The 14,912-nt window shown below is 39.0% G+C and overlaps 1 protein-coding gene across 1 annotated transcript in view; it reads right to left on the bottom strand.

Annotated features, from left to right (window-relative positions):
• LAMA2 (laminin subunit alpha 2) overlaps nucleotides 1-475 on the bottom strand; it is a 659,970-nt gene extending 659,495 nt beyond the window's left edge. The window contains exon 1 of the mRNA XM_061130198.1: nucleotides 248-475. Coding sequence (XP_060986181.1) covers nucleotides 248-374 — 127 coding nt within the window. The 5' untranslated portion in view covers nucleotides 375-475. The remainder of the gene's footprint in view (nucleotides 1-247) is intronic.
• Between the last annotated feature and the right edge of the window lie 14,437 nt (nucleotides 476-14,912).

Here is a 14,912-nt window from a genome sequence, read left to right as displayed (position 1 = left end):
AGTCGACCCAGAAACGCATGGAAGATGAAAACGCTCCGTTTTCTTTGGTGGGAGGGAGGCAGACGGTGGGTGAACCCGGGCAGCTAAAAGTGAACTTGCATCAAACTTAGACCCTCTCGCCCCAAGCGCGCTCCCCAAGGCAAAGCAAGAAAGCGGTCCCTCTCCAGCAAGCGCAGGACGAAGGGACCAGAGAAGGGCCGCGGGCCCCGGCAGAGCGTGTGACCGGGAGCCGGTGCCTCGACTGTACCTCTTTGCTGATGCGCGGGTGGCTGCCGCCGATGCTGCTGCTGCGGCGGCTCCGGGCGCTGCGCCTGGCCGCCCCCGAGGCCTCCGCTGAGCAGCAGGGCCAGGAGCACCCCGAAGGCTCGGGGCATTGCGGTAGCCTCCCGAGCGGATTCACTTTTCGGGAGCCGGAGTCGCTGCCGCCCGGTCTGCCGGCCGGGGCTAGTAAGCTGAGAGAGCAGCAGCTGCGGGCTAAAGGAAGGAGCCAGCCCCCACCCACCCGGGCTCGGTCGCCGCCGGGGGTGGGGGGAGAACGAAGACACTCCCCGGCCCGCCCCTTCCCGGGCCCTCGCCCCACCGACGTCCCCCAGGCCCTTAAAGGGTCCTCGGTCAGAGGCCTTTTCCTATAGCCGAGGTCCTTCACTGCGAGAAAAGACGGGCTTCATCTGTTAGCTGAACTTCCAGTGAAAGGAAGTCATTGATATGAGACCACTTTGTGATCTGTGAAATCCCTCCACGTGGAAAGCATTCGATTTTGTGGGAAATCAGCACAGATCTTTAGCGACGCTCAGAAGGTGGGACCTCGTGAGAAAGGCCTGGCAGAGCTGTGCCGGAGCACTGGGCATCCAGGTGGTCCACGCTGGGACAAGGCTGTCCCAAAGGACAGAGGACCGCCGGGCTGCTAGGAGGCCGAGGGTGAGCCGGTGAGGCGGTCAGGCCAGGAGACTTGCCGCTGGCCAGGCAGCGAGGGGGGCGCGGGGAGGGGATCGCAAACTGAAACAAGCCCCCTTTATCCACTGCGAGGTTTGTGACGAATGTGAAGGTAAAAAGTAAGGTTTTCCATTCAGTCAGGTAACATGCATTCAAAGAGGATGAAAAGTCTTTTCGTTTCTCTTGAGACTCAAAATCTCTTGCTTCGAGTCCCCATTTCTTCCCTGTAACTCAGCAGAATTTCTGCACGGGTTTCTGCCACCCCGTGTGCAGATGACAGCTCCTTACTAGTTTTTTGTTTGTGTGTGTGTGTGTGTGTTTTCCATGGTCTGTGGCTCTCATAAGATTTGGAGCAGCTCCTTACTGGATTTTTATGAGACATCCAGGGTGTTCTTTGGCTGACCCAGTGCGGAAGGGGCTACCGGCATCAGCGCGCAGTGCGGGCAGATGCCTCGGGTGGGTCAGCCCCACACCGTAAACTGCTCCCCGCCCGCCCCACGCGGGTCTGTAAGGGCCACTGGACATTCATTTAGATAACAACCCTCGCATTATATTTGAAGCCTAACTTAAGTCTATTCTTCACACAAGCATAAGTTTTTGCATCATTTTCCCCCCCTGGATGTATCTACTATATAAATTGAGGGAAGAATATATCTGTGTTTTTTAACCTTATCAAGATTTGTTTATTCCAGAAAATTCTCATAACTGAAAACAGCTCTGCTGGTGGTGTTGACACCAATACAATATCTACACCCCATCTGTCACATTGACGATGACTCCGAGTAGGTTCAGTCTTCTGTGTCATTTTGCCTGCTAGTTTTGCCCAAGCATTTACACATTGAACTACATGTTGTTTTATACAGATAACTTTTTCCTCTTTATTTTACACTTGATTTTATATGTATTTTTTAAATATTATGAAGTTAAGTGATAATATCTATGGATTTCCTGTCAATAAAATAAAGGAGGTATTGTTCCTAACAGGATTGATTGAGACCCCTTGGCCAAATGTGCTTTCCAGGTGGCGCTAGTGGTAAAGAACCAGCCTGCCAATGCAGGAGATATAAGAGACGAGGGTTTGATCCCTGGGTTGGGAAGATCCCCTGAAGGAGGGCATGACGGCCCACTCTAGTATTCCTGCCTGGAGAATCGCATGCAAGAGGAACTTGGAAGGCTACAGTCCATCATGTCACACAAAGTCAGACATGACTGAAGCAACTACGCACCCATTGGCCAAATGGTGCCAAAGTGAATGGATATCCTTCACTGTTACCCATGTTTCCAAGTTTTATTAATATTCGTACTAGGAAACTAAAATCATTTATTCATTATTGTAAAAGCAAATGGAAAATGGCCCAAATCTTGAGAATAAGACTGATCTCATCTCTCAACTTGTCAACACAGGGATAAAGGAAATACAAAATGATTTAACCAAAATTAAGATTAAAAAGTATTATCAGAGCTATATATTTTTCAGATAAATCTAATTGAGATAAAATTTACACAAAATAAATACATCCACTTGGTATGTTTAAAAATGTAAACACCCATTTGACTGAGTGGGTGTTACCTCATGTCCTGAGACAAATTTGTGATGCTATAACTGCTTAGGAGCAATTCTTAATTCTAAATTCCATTTATTAAGCCTTTTCTTTTCTGCTTAATTGTTTTTTTAATCTCATTTCAGAAATCTTCACTTACCCCAAATTTGTGATTATTCTTCTGTTTTTCCCTAGAAATTTTATAACCTTGGGTTTATGATTTACTGGTGTTTGCTGTAAAGGTCTTAGGTAAGGGCTTTTATGTTTTTTTTTCTTTAATGCAGATATCCATTCATTTTAGTACCATTTGTTGAGAGAATTATTTTCTTCTCATCTGATTACCTTGGCCCTTTTTCCAGAAGTCAGTTGAAAATATGTGGGTCTACTTTTGGACTCTGTTTTCATGTATCCAAATATGTATATACATGTATATATATATAAATTTGATAGTTTGCCAATATCATAGTCTGTATTACTATAGATTTATAGTAACCTCAAAGTTAAGTAATGTGAATCCTACAATTTTGTTTTACAGACAAAACTCTTTTTTCTATTCTAGGTCTTTTGCGTTTCCATACAATTATTGCTGCTGCTGCTAAGTCACTTCAGTCGTGTCCGACTCTGTGTGACTCCATAGATGGTAGCCCACCGGGCTCCCCCGTCCCTGGGATTCTCCAGGCAAGAACTCTGGAGTGGGTTGCCGTTTCCTTCTCCAATGTGGGAAAGTGAAAAGTGAAAGTGAAGTCACTCAGTCATGTCTGACTCTTAGCGACCCCATGGACTGCAGCCTACCAGGCTCCTCCATTCATGGGCTTTTCCAGGCAAGAGTACTGGAGTGGGGTGCCATTGCCTTCTCCAATACAATTATTGGGTTGGTGCAAATATAACTGTGACTTTGGACTCTAATTTTAAATCACTATCACTAGGCTGAAACACATCTTTATTAATTGTAGGAACCATTACAATCAACACATTTTTGCCAACGAGAAATGTTTATTTCTGTAGCATAAAAATCCATGCCTTGGGATTCAGTGAACTCATGGAAAGCATTTTCTGCCTCCTGCTGGTTGTGGAAGCATTTTCCCTGCAAAAAGTTGTTGAGATGCTTGAAGAAGTGGCAGTTGGTTGGCGAGAGGTCAGGTGAATATGGTGGATGAGGCAAAACTTTGTAGCCCAATTCAATCAACTTCTGAAACACTGGTTGTACAACAGTGTGCAGTCAGTCATTGTGGAGAAGAATTGGGCCTTTTCTGTTGACCAATGCTTGCTGGAGGTGTTGCAGTTTTTGGTGCTTCTCATCAATTTGCTGAGCATACTTCTCAGATGTAATGATTTTGCCAGGATTCAGAAAGCCATAGTGGATCAGACCAGCAGCAGACCACAAAACAGTGACCATGACCTTTTTTGGTACAAGTTTGGGAAGTGCTTTAGAGCTTCTTCTCAGTTCAACCACTGAACTGGTCGTTGCCAGCAGTTGCATAAAATCTACTTTTTGTCATATGTCACAGTCCAATCAAGAAATGGCACATTGTTGTTGTGTAGAATAAAAAATACTTCAAAATGATTTTTTTTTTTTTTTTTTGGTCAGCTCACGAGGCACCCACTTACTGAGCTTTTTCACTTTTCCAATTTTCTCCAAATACCTAACCCCCATAGAATGGTCAGTGTTCAGTTCTTCAGCAACTTCTTCTAATGTAGTTGTAAGAGAATCAGCTTTGACGATAGCTCTTAATTGGTTATTGTCCCCTTCTGATGGCTGGCCAGTACGCTCATCATTTCAAGGCTCTTGACTTCTTTGCAAAACTTCTTCAACCACCACTGCACTGTACATTTGTTAGCAGTTCCTGGGCTAAAGGCGTTGTTGATGTTCCACGTTGTCTCCACTGCTTTACAACCCATTTTGAGCTCTAATAAGAAAGTCATTTGAATTTTCTTTTTGTCTAACATCATTTCCATAGTCTAAAATAAATATAAAATACACAGCAAGTAATAAGGCATTAGCAAAAAATCATTAGGCAAGAAATTCACATTGTGTTTGAGCTGTGCTCACTCAGCCGTGTCCAGCTCCTTGCGACCCCGTTTGCGACCCCGTGGACTGAAACCCACCAGACTCCTCTGTCCATGGGGATTCTCCAGGCAAGAATACTGGAGTAGGTTGCCATGCCCTCCTCCAGGGGATCTTTCCAACCAGGAATCAAACCCAGGTCTCCCACTTTGCAGGTGAATTCTTTACCATCTGGGCCACCAGGGAAGCCCAAGAATACTGGAGTAGGTAGCCTATTCCTTCTGAAGGGGAACTTGCTGACCCAGGAAGAGAACTGGGGTCTCAGGCATTGCAGGCGAGTTCTTTACCAGTTGAGCTACCAGGGAAGCCCATTTAATCTACTTCTATATCAAATGGCAAAGTTCAACAATGCAAAACCACAATTACTTTTGCACCAACTTAATATTAACATCAGCTTTTCAATTTCTACCCCCCAAAAATAGTGTAGTAGGGAATTTGATTGCAATTGGATTGAATATATAAGTAAATATGGGAGGAAATTGATATTTTAGCAGTACCATGCCTTCCAATCCACAAAAATATGTTTCCATTTATTCACATCTTCATTATAAGTATATAATATAATAAGTATTTATAAGGAGTCCTTTGTAATTTTCAATTTATATGTTTTAACATACTTTGTAAAATTTACCTCTTAATGTTTCATGATATTGGATAGTATCATAAACAGTATTTTAAAATTTAATTTTCATACTAATAGTAATACAAATAATTTTGGTTATATATACATTGGATCTAGCAAAATTATTAAAATGTCTTCAAGTAGCTTATATGTAGGATGTGTTAGTATACCTCACGTACATGATCATGCCATCTACAAATAAAAGCTATTTGACTTCTTCCTTTTCAGTTTATATGACTTTCATATTTTTCCCTTGCCATATTCCAGGAAATATGTGACCTCCAATAAAAAAGTTGAATAAAGTAGTGAGAGTGGACATTTTCACCTTATTTCTGATCAGAGGGGAAATCAGTCACTCATTCACCATTATAGTGATGGTTATTGGTTTTTAGGGCTTCCCTTGTGGCTCAGCTGGTAAAGAATCTGCCTGCAATGCAGGAGACCCAGGGTCAATCCCTGGGTTGGGAAGATCCCCTGCAGAAGGGAAAGGCTACCCACTCCAGTATTCTGGCCCGGAGAATTCCATGGAGCGTATAGTCCATGGGGTCGCAAAGAGTTGGACACGACTGAGTGACTTTCATTTTCACTTTCTATTGGTTTTCAACATGTGCTTGTTCTGAAGTTGAGGAAGTTCCACTCTTCTGCTGGAAGTGTTTGGGTAACAAAAGTGTATCAAATTGGGACAATGCTTTTTCTTCATCTATTTAAATAAATTTTCATTTTCTCTATTTGGTTATTATCTCTCTACTTGGTGAATTACAGTAACTGAGTTTTCAGTGTTAATCAAACTCACAGTGCTGGCATAAAATCTCAATTTGTCATGGTAGATTATTTCTATTATCCCTAATTATAGATTATCCCTATTATATGTTGCTGATTTTGATTTACTAAATATTTCAGTAAGTATTTTCATGTCTATGTTCATGACGGCTATTAGTTTATTGTAATTTTCTTGTAGAATTTATATCTAGTTTTGGTATCAGAGTAATGCTGGCCTTATATAATTAGTTGGAATATGGTCCCTCCTGAATGTATTTGTATAGAATTTATACAATTTCTTCCCTTAGTGTTTTATTGATAATACTAGTGAAATCACCTGGGCCCACAGTTTGGGGATTTTTTTGGAATTTTTTTGTTACACATTTTATATTTTAAGTAGATATAGAATGACTCAAATTTTTTTGTGACTCAAATTTCTTTCTTGTATCAGTTTTGATTATTTGTATCTTTCAAGGAAAGTATCTTTTTGGCTGAGTTGTCGAGTTTATTGGCATAAAGTTATTCTCAATATTTTTATTATCCTTTTAATGTCTATGGCATCTGTAGTAAATGATATTTCCCCCCAATATTGGTAATTTGGGTCTCCTCTATTTTTTAAAAAAAGTCAGCCATTTTTAGAGCATTGTTAATTTCATTCATTTTTTTCAAAGAATCAACTTTTGGTTTCATTCATTTATTTATTTTCAATTTTCTGTTTCATTGGTTTCCCCTTGTATCTTTAAATTTTCCTTCCTTCTACTTATTTTAGTTTATTTCACTGTTCTTTTTAGCATCTTCAGGTAGAAGCTTAGATCACTGATTATAGACATTTCTTTTTACACGTGTGTGTGCATGCTCAATCATGTCCAACTCTGCAGTCCCAGGGACTGTAGCCCACTAGGATCCTCGGTCCATGGAATTTTCCAGGCAAGAATACTGAAGTAGGTTGTTATTTCCTACTCCAAGGGATCTTCCTGACCCAGGGATTGAACCTGCAACTTGCATCTCCTGCATTGGCTGGTGGATTCTTTCCACTGGCACCACCTGGGAAGCCCTCTTAAATGTGTACAAGTGTCCTCAGCCACTTCAGTCTGTCCAACTCTTTGTGACCCAATGGACGTAGCCCACCAGGCTCCTCTGTCCATGGGATTCTCCAGGCAAGAACACTGGACTGGGCTGCCATACCCTCCTCCTCTTCTTACATAATGAATCACTATTATAACCTTATGTTAATATTTATTAAAAGACTTTAAAGTTTAGCATATTTTCTAAGCATAGCCAACTAACAAATTTGTTACAACTAACAATCGAGCTACAACTAACAAATTTGGAATTAAAAGAAATTTAATTCCAAATCTTTTCTTTTGATTGAAAGTTCAATTCAAAATATTATTAAAAATATCTTCTGATTTCTTCTTTGACACATATGTTATTTTGAAGTGTGTTGTTGCTGTGGTCTCAATGTCTGTATCTCCCCAAGATACAGACATATGTGTTATACATTGACATTCTAAAGCCTACAATGATGGTATTAGGAGGTGAGGCCCTTGGGACATGATGTGGTCATGAGGATGGTGATTCATGAATAGGGTTAGTACTCTTACAAAATAAACTCGAAAGTTTCCTTGTCCCCTTCCACCATATGAGGACACAACAAATAGACTTGGACACAGGTCCTCACCAGATACCAAATTTTCTGACATCTTACTTAATCTTCTGCTTTTCAGTCTCCAAAACTGAGAGATAAATGTCCATTCTTTATAAGCTACCCAGTCTGATATTTTGCTCCAGCAGCTGGAAATGGATTAAAACAGTTGTTAATATCCAATTTTTTTATGTCTTTTTAGATATTTTATTGTCACTAATTTCTAGCTTCAGTCTCTTTTTTTTTTTTTTTTTAGCTTCAGTCTCTTATGGTCAGAAAATACATTTAAATACTTTAAAATTTATTAAGACTTGTTCTTTATTCTAGCACACAGTCTAAGTGAATGTTCCATATTCAGTTGAAGAAAATGGTGTTCTGCTCTTCTGAGTTGGAGAGTTCTGTAAAGGTTAATTAAATCAAATTGGTTGATAGAGTGGTTTTTATGCATATTCATTTGTTGTTTATTTGTTCTATCAACTACTAAGAGATAAATATTTAAATCTCCACTGTAATTAATGGTATTTCTATTTAACCTTTCCAGTCTTAAATTAGTTATCTATTGTTTCATAACAAATTAGCCCCACATTTAGAAGCATAAAAAATAAACATTTATTATCTCAAAGTTTTTGTGGATCATTAATTCAGAACCAATTATTTGGGTGCTTTCTTCACTTGGGTAGGTCTCTTATGGGACTGCAGTCAAGAGATTAGTCAGGGCTATAGGCTCAGTGGTAAAGAATCTTCCTGCCAATGCAGGAGACACAGAACGATCCCTGGGTTGGGAAGATCCCCTGGAGGAGGAAATGGCAACTTGTTCCGTATTCTTGTCGGGAAAATTCCATGGACAAAAGGAACCTGGAGGGCTACAGTCCAGGGAATTGCAACTGAGCAGCTGAGCATGCATGCACACATAGTTACTAGCAGGCTATAATGGGACTGAAGGATCCACTTCTAAAGTGGTTTTTAGCAGGAAGCTTTAGCTCCTTGCCTCATGTGATGTAATCTACTTCCCCTCAAGCATGTGATCTGAGAGGGAGAAAGGAAGGAGGAATCTACAATACTATTTATTATCTAGTTCCAAAAGTTACATACCATCTCTTGTGTCGAATTTTAATCATTAGAAGTAGGATAAGTAAGCATAGATCACACTCAAGGAATTAATTAACCTCCACCTTTTGAAGGAAGAATATTAAAAATTTGTGGGTATGTTTTAAAATGACCACAATCCTATAAGATTCTGCTTGGTATATGAAGCACTATTATCAGTGTATACACATTAGTATTATTATGTCTTCTTCAAAATCTAATATTTTATTACTATGAAATGCGTCTATCTCTATTGATATTTTTCATCTATAATCCATTTTCCTATTGTTCATATCAGTTCAGGTCAGTTCAGTTGCTCAGTCATGTCTTTGCAACCCCACAGACTGCAGCATGCCCGACCTCCCTGTCCATCGCCAATTCCCGAAGTTTACTCAAACTCATGTCCATTGAGTCAGTGATGCCATCCAACCATCTCACCTTCTGTCATCCCCTTCTCCTTCTGCCTTCAATCTTTCCCAGCATCAGGGTCTTTTCTAATGAGTCAGTTCTTTGCATCAGGTGGCCAAAGTATTGGAGTTTCAGCTTCAACATCTGTCCTTCCAAAGAATATTCAGGACTGATTTCCTTTAGGATGGACTGGCTGGATCTCCTTGCAGTCCAAGGGACTCTCAAGAGTCTTCAACACCACAGTTCAAAAGCATCAATTCTTTGGCACTCAGCTTTCTTTATGGTCCAACTCACATCCACACATGACTACTGGAAAAACCATAGCTTTGACTAGACAGACCTTTGTTGGCAAAGTAATGTCTCTGCTTTTTAATATGCTATCTAGGTTGGTCATAACTTTTCTTCCAAGAGCAAACATCTTTTAATTTCATGACTGCAGTCACCATCTGCAGTGATTTTGGAGCCCAGGAAAATAAAGTCTGTAACTGTTTCCACTGTTTCCCCATCTATTTGCCATGAAGTGATGGGACCAGATGCCATGATCTTAGTTTTCTGAATGTTGAACTTTAAACCAGCTTTTTCACTCTCTTCTTTCACTTTTATCAAAAGGATCTTTAGTTCTTCCCTTTCTGCCATATGGGTGGTGTCATCTGCATATCTGAGGTTATTGATATTTCTCCTGGCAATCTTGATTCAGGTCATCAGATTGTTCATATATCTACTCCATATTTCTGATAATTAATGTTTGCTTGACATATTTTTTCTATCTTATACTTTTCAATCTGAATGTTCATATATAGAGTATGTCTGTTACAGCCAATATTAAACTGAATCTTGCTTTTTCATCTAGACTGATAACTACTGCCTTCTTACTGGAGTGTTGAGATGTCCACTGTCTAATGCAGTGACAACTTACCACATAGAGCTGTTTAAACTAAAATAAATTACAATAAAAACATAAAAAATTGAGATCTTCAGTCAACCTAGCCATAGTTCAAATGTTCAAAAACCATGTGTGGACAGTATAGGTGACATGTGGACAAGGAACACTTCTTTTATAACTGAAAATTCTATCACGCAGTTCTTTCTTAGACATTTTACACTTCATATAATTGGTATGATTGGGTTAAATAAACCAGCTTTTTGTGTTTTGTATTTTCTCCATATATTCTTTATTCTTTTTTTCTCTTTTTCTTTCTTTTGGAATTATTTATTTATTTTTTAGTATTCTATTTACATCTGCACTACTGTACATATATATTATACATCATATAAACATATATGTCTTGTACATATATACACTGATATAAATAAGTTATACATCATAACACATTATATATAATAGTCTACATATATGTACATACATTCTATTTATATATAAATGGCGTGCAATATGCAACTCTACAATTGCATATGTAGACGCTGATGACAAGTCTACAAAATTATTCTTTTCTTTGTTTTTCTATATTCTGGTTGATTTTAAGATTATTATGTAATCCCTGGTGTGGTAAATTTTATTATTGCAAGCATGCATGCTCAGTTGTGTCCAGCTCTTTGCAACCCCGGGTACTGTAACCTGCCAGGCTCCTCTGTCCATGGAATTTTCTAGGCAAGAATACTGGGATGGATTGTTATTTCCTTCTCCAGGGGATCTTCCCAACCCAGGGGTCAAACCCATGTCTCTTACATCTCCTGCATTGGCAGGTGGATTCTCTGCCACTGTGCCAACTGGGAATATACCTTAATACGGATTTCTTTGATGTTTATATTGCTTAGGAATCATTAAGCTTCTTGAAACTGTGAGCTCAAAGTTTTCATAAAATTTTGGAAAATTTAAGCAATTTCTTCTATAATCTTTTATGTCCTTCCCCACATCACCCCCGCCTGCCTTTACTTCTGAGATCAATTCTCATTCCGTTCATTTTTAAAAAATTTTTTCTCTTTGTGCTTCAGTTTGGTTACTGTCTATTGTTGTATCTATGTGTCTTTGTTTGGGTTGCTATAACCAGTTATCATACATTTAGTGCCTTATAAACAACAGAAATTTATTTCTCGGAGTTCTAGAGGCTAGAAAGTCCAAGATCAAGAGGTTGTCAGACTCTGTGTAAGGTGAGAGTTGACTTCTTGGTTCATAGACCATATGACAGATGGGTAACTGAAATCTCAGGGGTCCCTCTTATAAAAGCACTAATGTCACCCATGAGGTCTCTATTCTCATGACTTAGTCACCTCCCAAAGGCACTACCTCCAAATTTCACTACACTAGAGATTAGGTTTCATCATATGATTTCTGGAAGGACATAAACATTCAGTCTATAGCATTATGCCTTATCTTTTCTTTGTAGCATCTGTTTTCAAGCCCTTTTACTGTACATTTTTTTTATGTTTTATATTGCATTTGCATTTTTAGTTAGATTCTATAAGTTTTAATTTTATGATTTCCTTTTCTATTGTTCTTGTATTCTTATTTAACTTATAATGCTTTGAAAGTGTTTACAGTGGAAATTTTGAAGTTCTTGTCTGCTTATTCAAACATCACTGCTGTTTCTGGTTCTGTTTCTATTACTGTACTTTTTTTTTTCTTTTACCATGGATCATATATTTACACTTCTTTGTCTATTAATTACTGACTGATTGCTAAAATGATGAAGTATTGTAAATTTTATGTTGTTGAGTGTCTGGACTTTGATTTCTTCATTTCAAATATTATGTGTTTTGTTTTGTATATTAATCACTTCTTGGCCTTTTGGCTAAAATTAAGTGTTTTGTGGATCACCATGATCCTTTCAGTGTTGGTTGTTAAGATTTTTTTTAAGGGTATAAATACAGTAGCCTTCACTGTAGGTCTAGTTTAGCTCTCCTATTAATGCGTGACTCCTCTAAGGTAGGTGTAGGATTATAGAACTGTAATACATCTCTACTGTAACTGGCTGGAAATGACAGTTACAGCCAGTAGATTGACAGTCTTCCAACCTTGTACGTTCAACTTCAAATTTACATACACGGTTCCTCCATATCTGGAATTGTTCCATGTAATTCTTCACGTGGTTTCATAGAATTTCAATTTTTCCTGGAGAAACTTGATATTCAGTCAAAAATACAAGTGGACCCACAAGTAGATTCCTAGAGGTTTATACCTCAAAATCATTCTTCGCCAGTACTCCGCTTTGCAAATTTAAGTTGCCTCCCCAAACTCTGGTATTTATCTTGCAATCCAGCGGGACCGCTGTGCTTCGCTTGGGTTTTCTCTGCCTGCCCTCCAATTCATCAGCTGTTTCCAGCAGAAAGCTGGTTCAATCACTGGCACCAACTAGTGTGTTTCTTCTTTCTCAAGACATTCTTTTTTCTCAAGGCACTATTGTCTAGTGTCTTAAAATAGCATGTTTACATTTCCCCAGTTGTTCATATTTTTCCCTAGTTGTTCATATATAGGAAATTCAGTACCTATTAGTCCCTCATGGCTAGAAGTAAATGCCTCAAAGTTACAGTTTTTAAATAATTTTTTAAAAAAGACTGTTCAATACAAATAATAATAATCCATCCTAATGACTTGAGAAATGCAATGAGCAGAACAATTTTGAGGATCACAGCCTCTGACTAGTCTATTACTTCGTCATATTTGATAATATGATCTTTGAAATGGCTTACAGGGTTTAAAATTTTTTCAAACTATACTTAATAGCTTCTCACAAACTCTACTTTAAAAAAACAGGAGAAGATCAAGAAAATAATTGGGAAAATAATTTCAGCTAACAATGTTAACATTTCTTACCAATCTATAAAATTATGTCAGATTATTTATTGAATTTATCCATTTTATAAATAATGGGGAGGTCATAGCACTACTTATTAATATGCCAAGGACTTTCAAAATGTATTCTCTAAATTGTTAATCACTAAACATTTTATTGGCAATGAATGTGGGAACATTTTATCCTACAAAGTAGTATTAAAGATCAGAAAATTAAAGAGTTGATTTACAAGGTAGGAAATTTTTTTTTTAAAGTGTGTTTTATCTATATACAGTTGATCCTTGAACAACACCAGTCTGACCCAGGTGTGGGTCCAATTGTGCATGGATTTTTAAAAATACTAAATATTCTGGTGCTGCATGACCCACGGCTGGTTGAATCTGAGAATGCAGACTGCTGATATGCAGGAACCATGTATGTAAAGAACATCAACATACAGGGTCAGTTATAAGGTGTACACAGGTTTTTTTAACTGAATAGAGAGGGTTGAAACCCTCACTCCCACATTGTTCAAAGGTCAATGTAATTTAAAAGACTAACTTAAAAAAAAAAATGTATGTTAGAACAGCATAGATCTGAAAGGGACAAAGTACTAATTAATCAAATCACACCATTAAACTGTACGGAAATAGGGGCTTCCCTGCTGACTCAGTGGTAGTGAGTCTACCTGCCAACACAGGAGACCCCGGGTTCGGTCCCTGATCCTGGAGATCGAACTCACCTTGGGGCATCTGGGCCCATGTGGCACAATTATTGACCCCACGCTCTAAAGCCTGGGAGCCACAACTGCTGAGACCGCATGCAGCAACTGCTGAAGCCCATGCGCCCTGGAGCCCGCGCTCCGCAGTGAGAAGGCCCCTTAACGAGAGCCTGGGAGCCTGTGCATCACAACTACAGAGTGGCCACCACTCTCTGCAATTGGAGAAAAGCCCGTGCAGCAGCAGGGACCCCACACAGCCAGGAATAAATAAATAAAATTAATTCTCTAAACCTGCATGGAAATAAATGTAGTAAGAAAAAGGTTTCCAAACTATTATAGGACCAATACAATACAGAAAACTATCAAATCAGTTACGCGGCCAATACAAAAGCTTAATGTCAATTATGTATTCTTCTTAAATTGTTTTTGAAGAAAAAGACATTAAAATGTAAATTTTTAGTAATTGCCACACATAAACATCTAATCTGCAGAAAAAAGAATGGCATAAGAGAAATTAACCCCACAGACTAGTCACAAAATACAATTATTTTTTGTGTAATTTCTCTATCTCTATCTAGAAAATGATAGTTTAATTGTTAAGATTCTAAAATATGGAAAAAATTGAAATTTAAAAATAGGAAATGAAAGAAACACTAAAAATAAAAAAAAATTTTAATCTATGAAAAAAATTGTCTATGGAGAAAGGATAAATATAATCTAGACAAATTCATGGGCTTTTTAAATTCCAAAACTATAGAGGATCAGGTTTTTTCAATGAATAATTTGAGGCCAAATATGAATTATACTATTTTGACCTAGTACTGTACATTCAATTCAACTTAAAACCTCATTTAAAGTAGATTGAAAGTAATTCTAGGGCTTCCCTGGTGGTTCAGTGGTAAAGAATCTGCCTGCTAATGCAGGAGACACGGGTTCGATCCTTGGTCCAGGAAGATCCCACAAGCTTTGGAGCAAAAGCCCAAGCACCACAACTACTGAGCCTGTGCCCGAGAGCCGAGGGGCTGCAGCTACTGAGCCACAGGACGTAGCTACTGAGCCCGCAAGGCGCACCTCCTGGGCCCGCAGGGCGCATCTCCTGGGCCCGCAGGACGCACCTACTGGGCCTGCCCTCCATAACCTGCGCACCACGAGCGAAGCGGGAACCCACTCACCGCAGTGAGAGCAGCGCCAGCTCACTGCGACTAGAGAAAAGCCCGTGTTGCAGTGAAGACCGTGCCCAGCAAAAATAAATAAATAATTTTTTTAATGTAGTTTTAGTTTTTTGAGAAGCCTCCATACTATTTTCCACAATAGCTGTACCAATTTACATTGCCTGCAACAGGGTACAAGGGTTCCCTTCTCTTCACATACTTATAAATATTTGTGATTTGTGGTCTTTTT

Source organism: Dama dama, chromosome 26 (genome assembly GCF_033118175.1).
Source record: "Dama dama isolate Ldn47 chromosome 26, ASM3311817v1, whole genome shotgun sequence".
Classification (NCBI taxonomy): domain Eukaryota; kingdom Metazoa; phylum Chordata; class Mammalia; order Artiodactyla; family Cervidae; genus Dama; species Dama dama.
The sequence above is the reverse complement of the archived record's forward strand: the minus strand, read 5'-3'. Positions and strand labels throughout refer to the sequence as shown.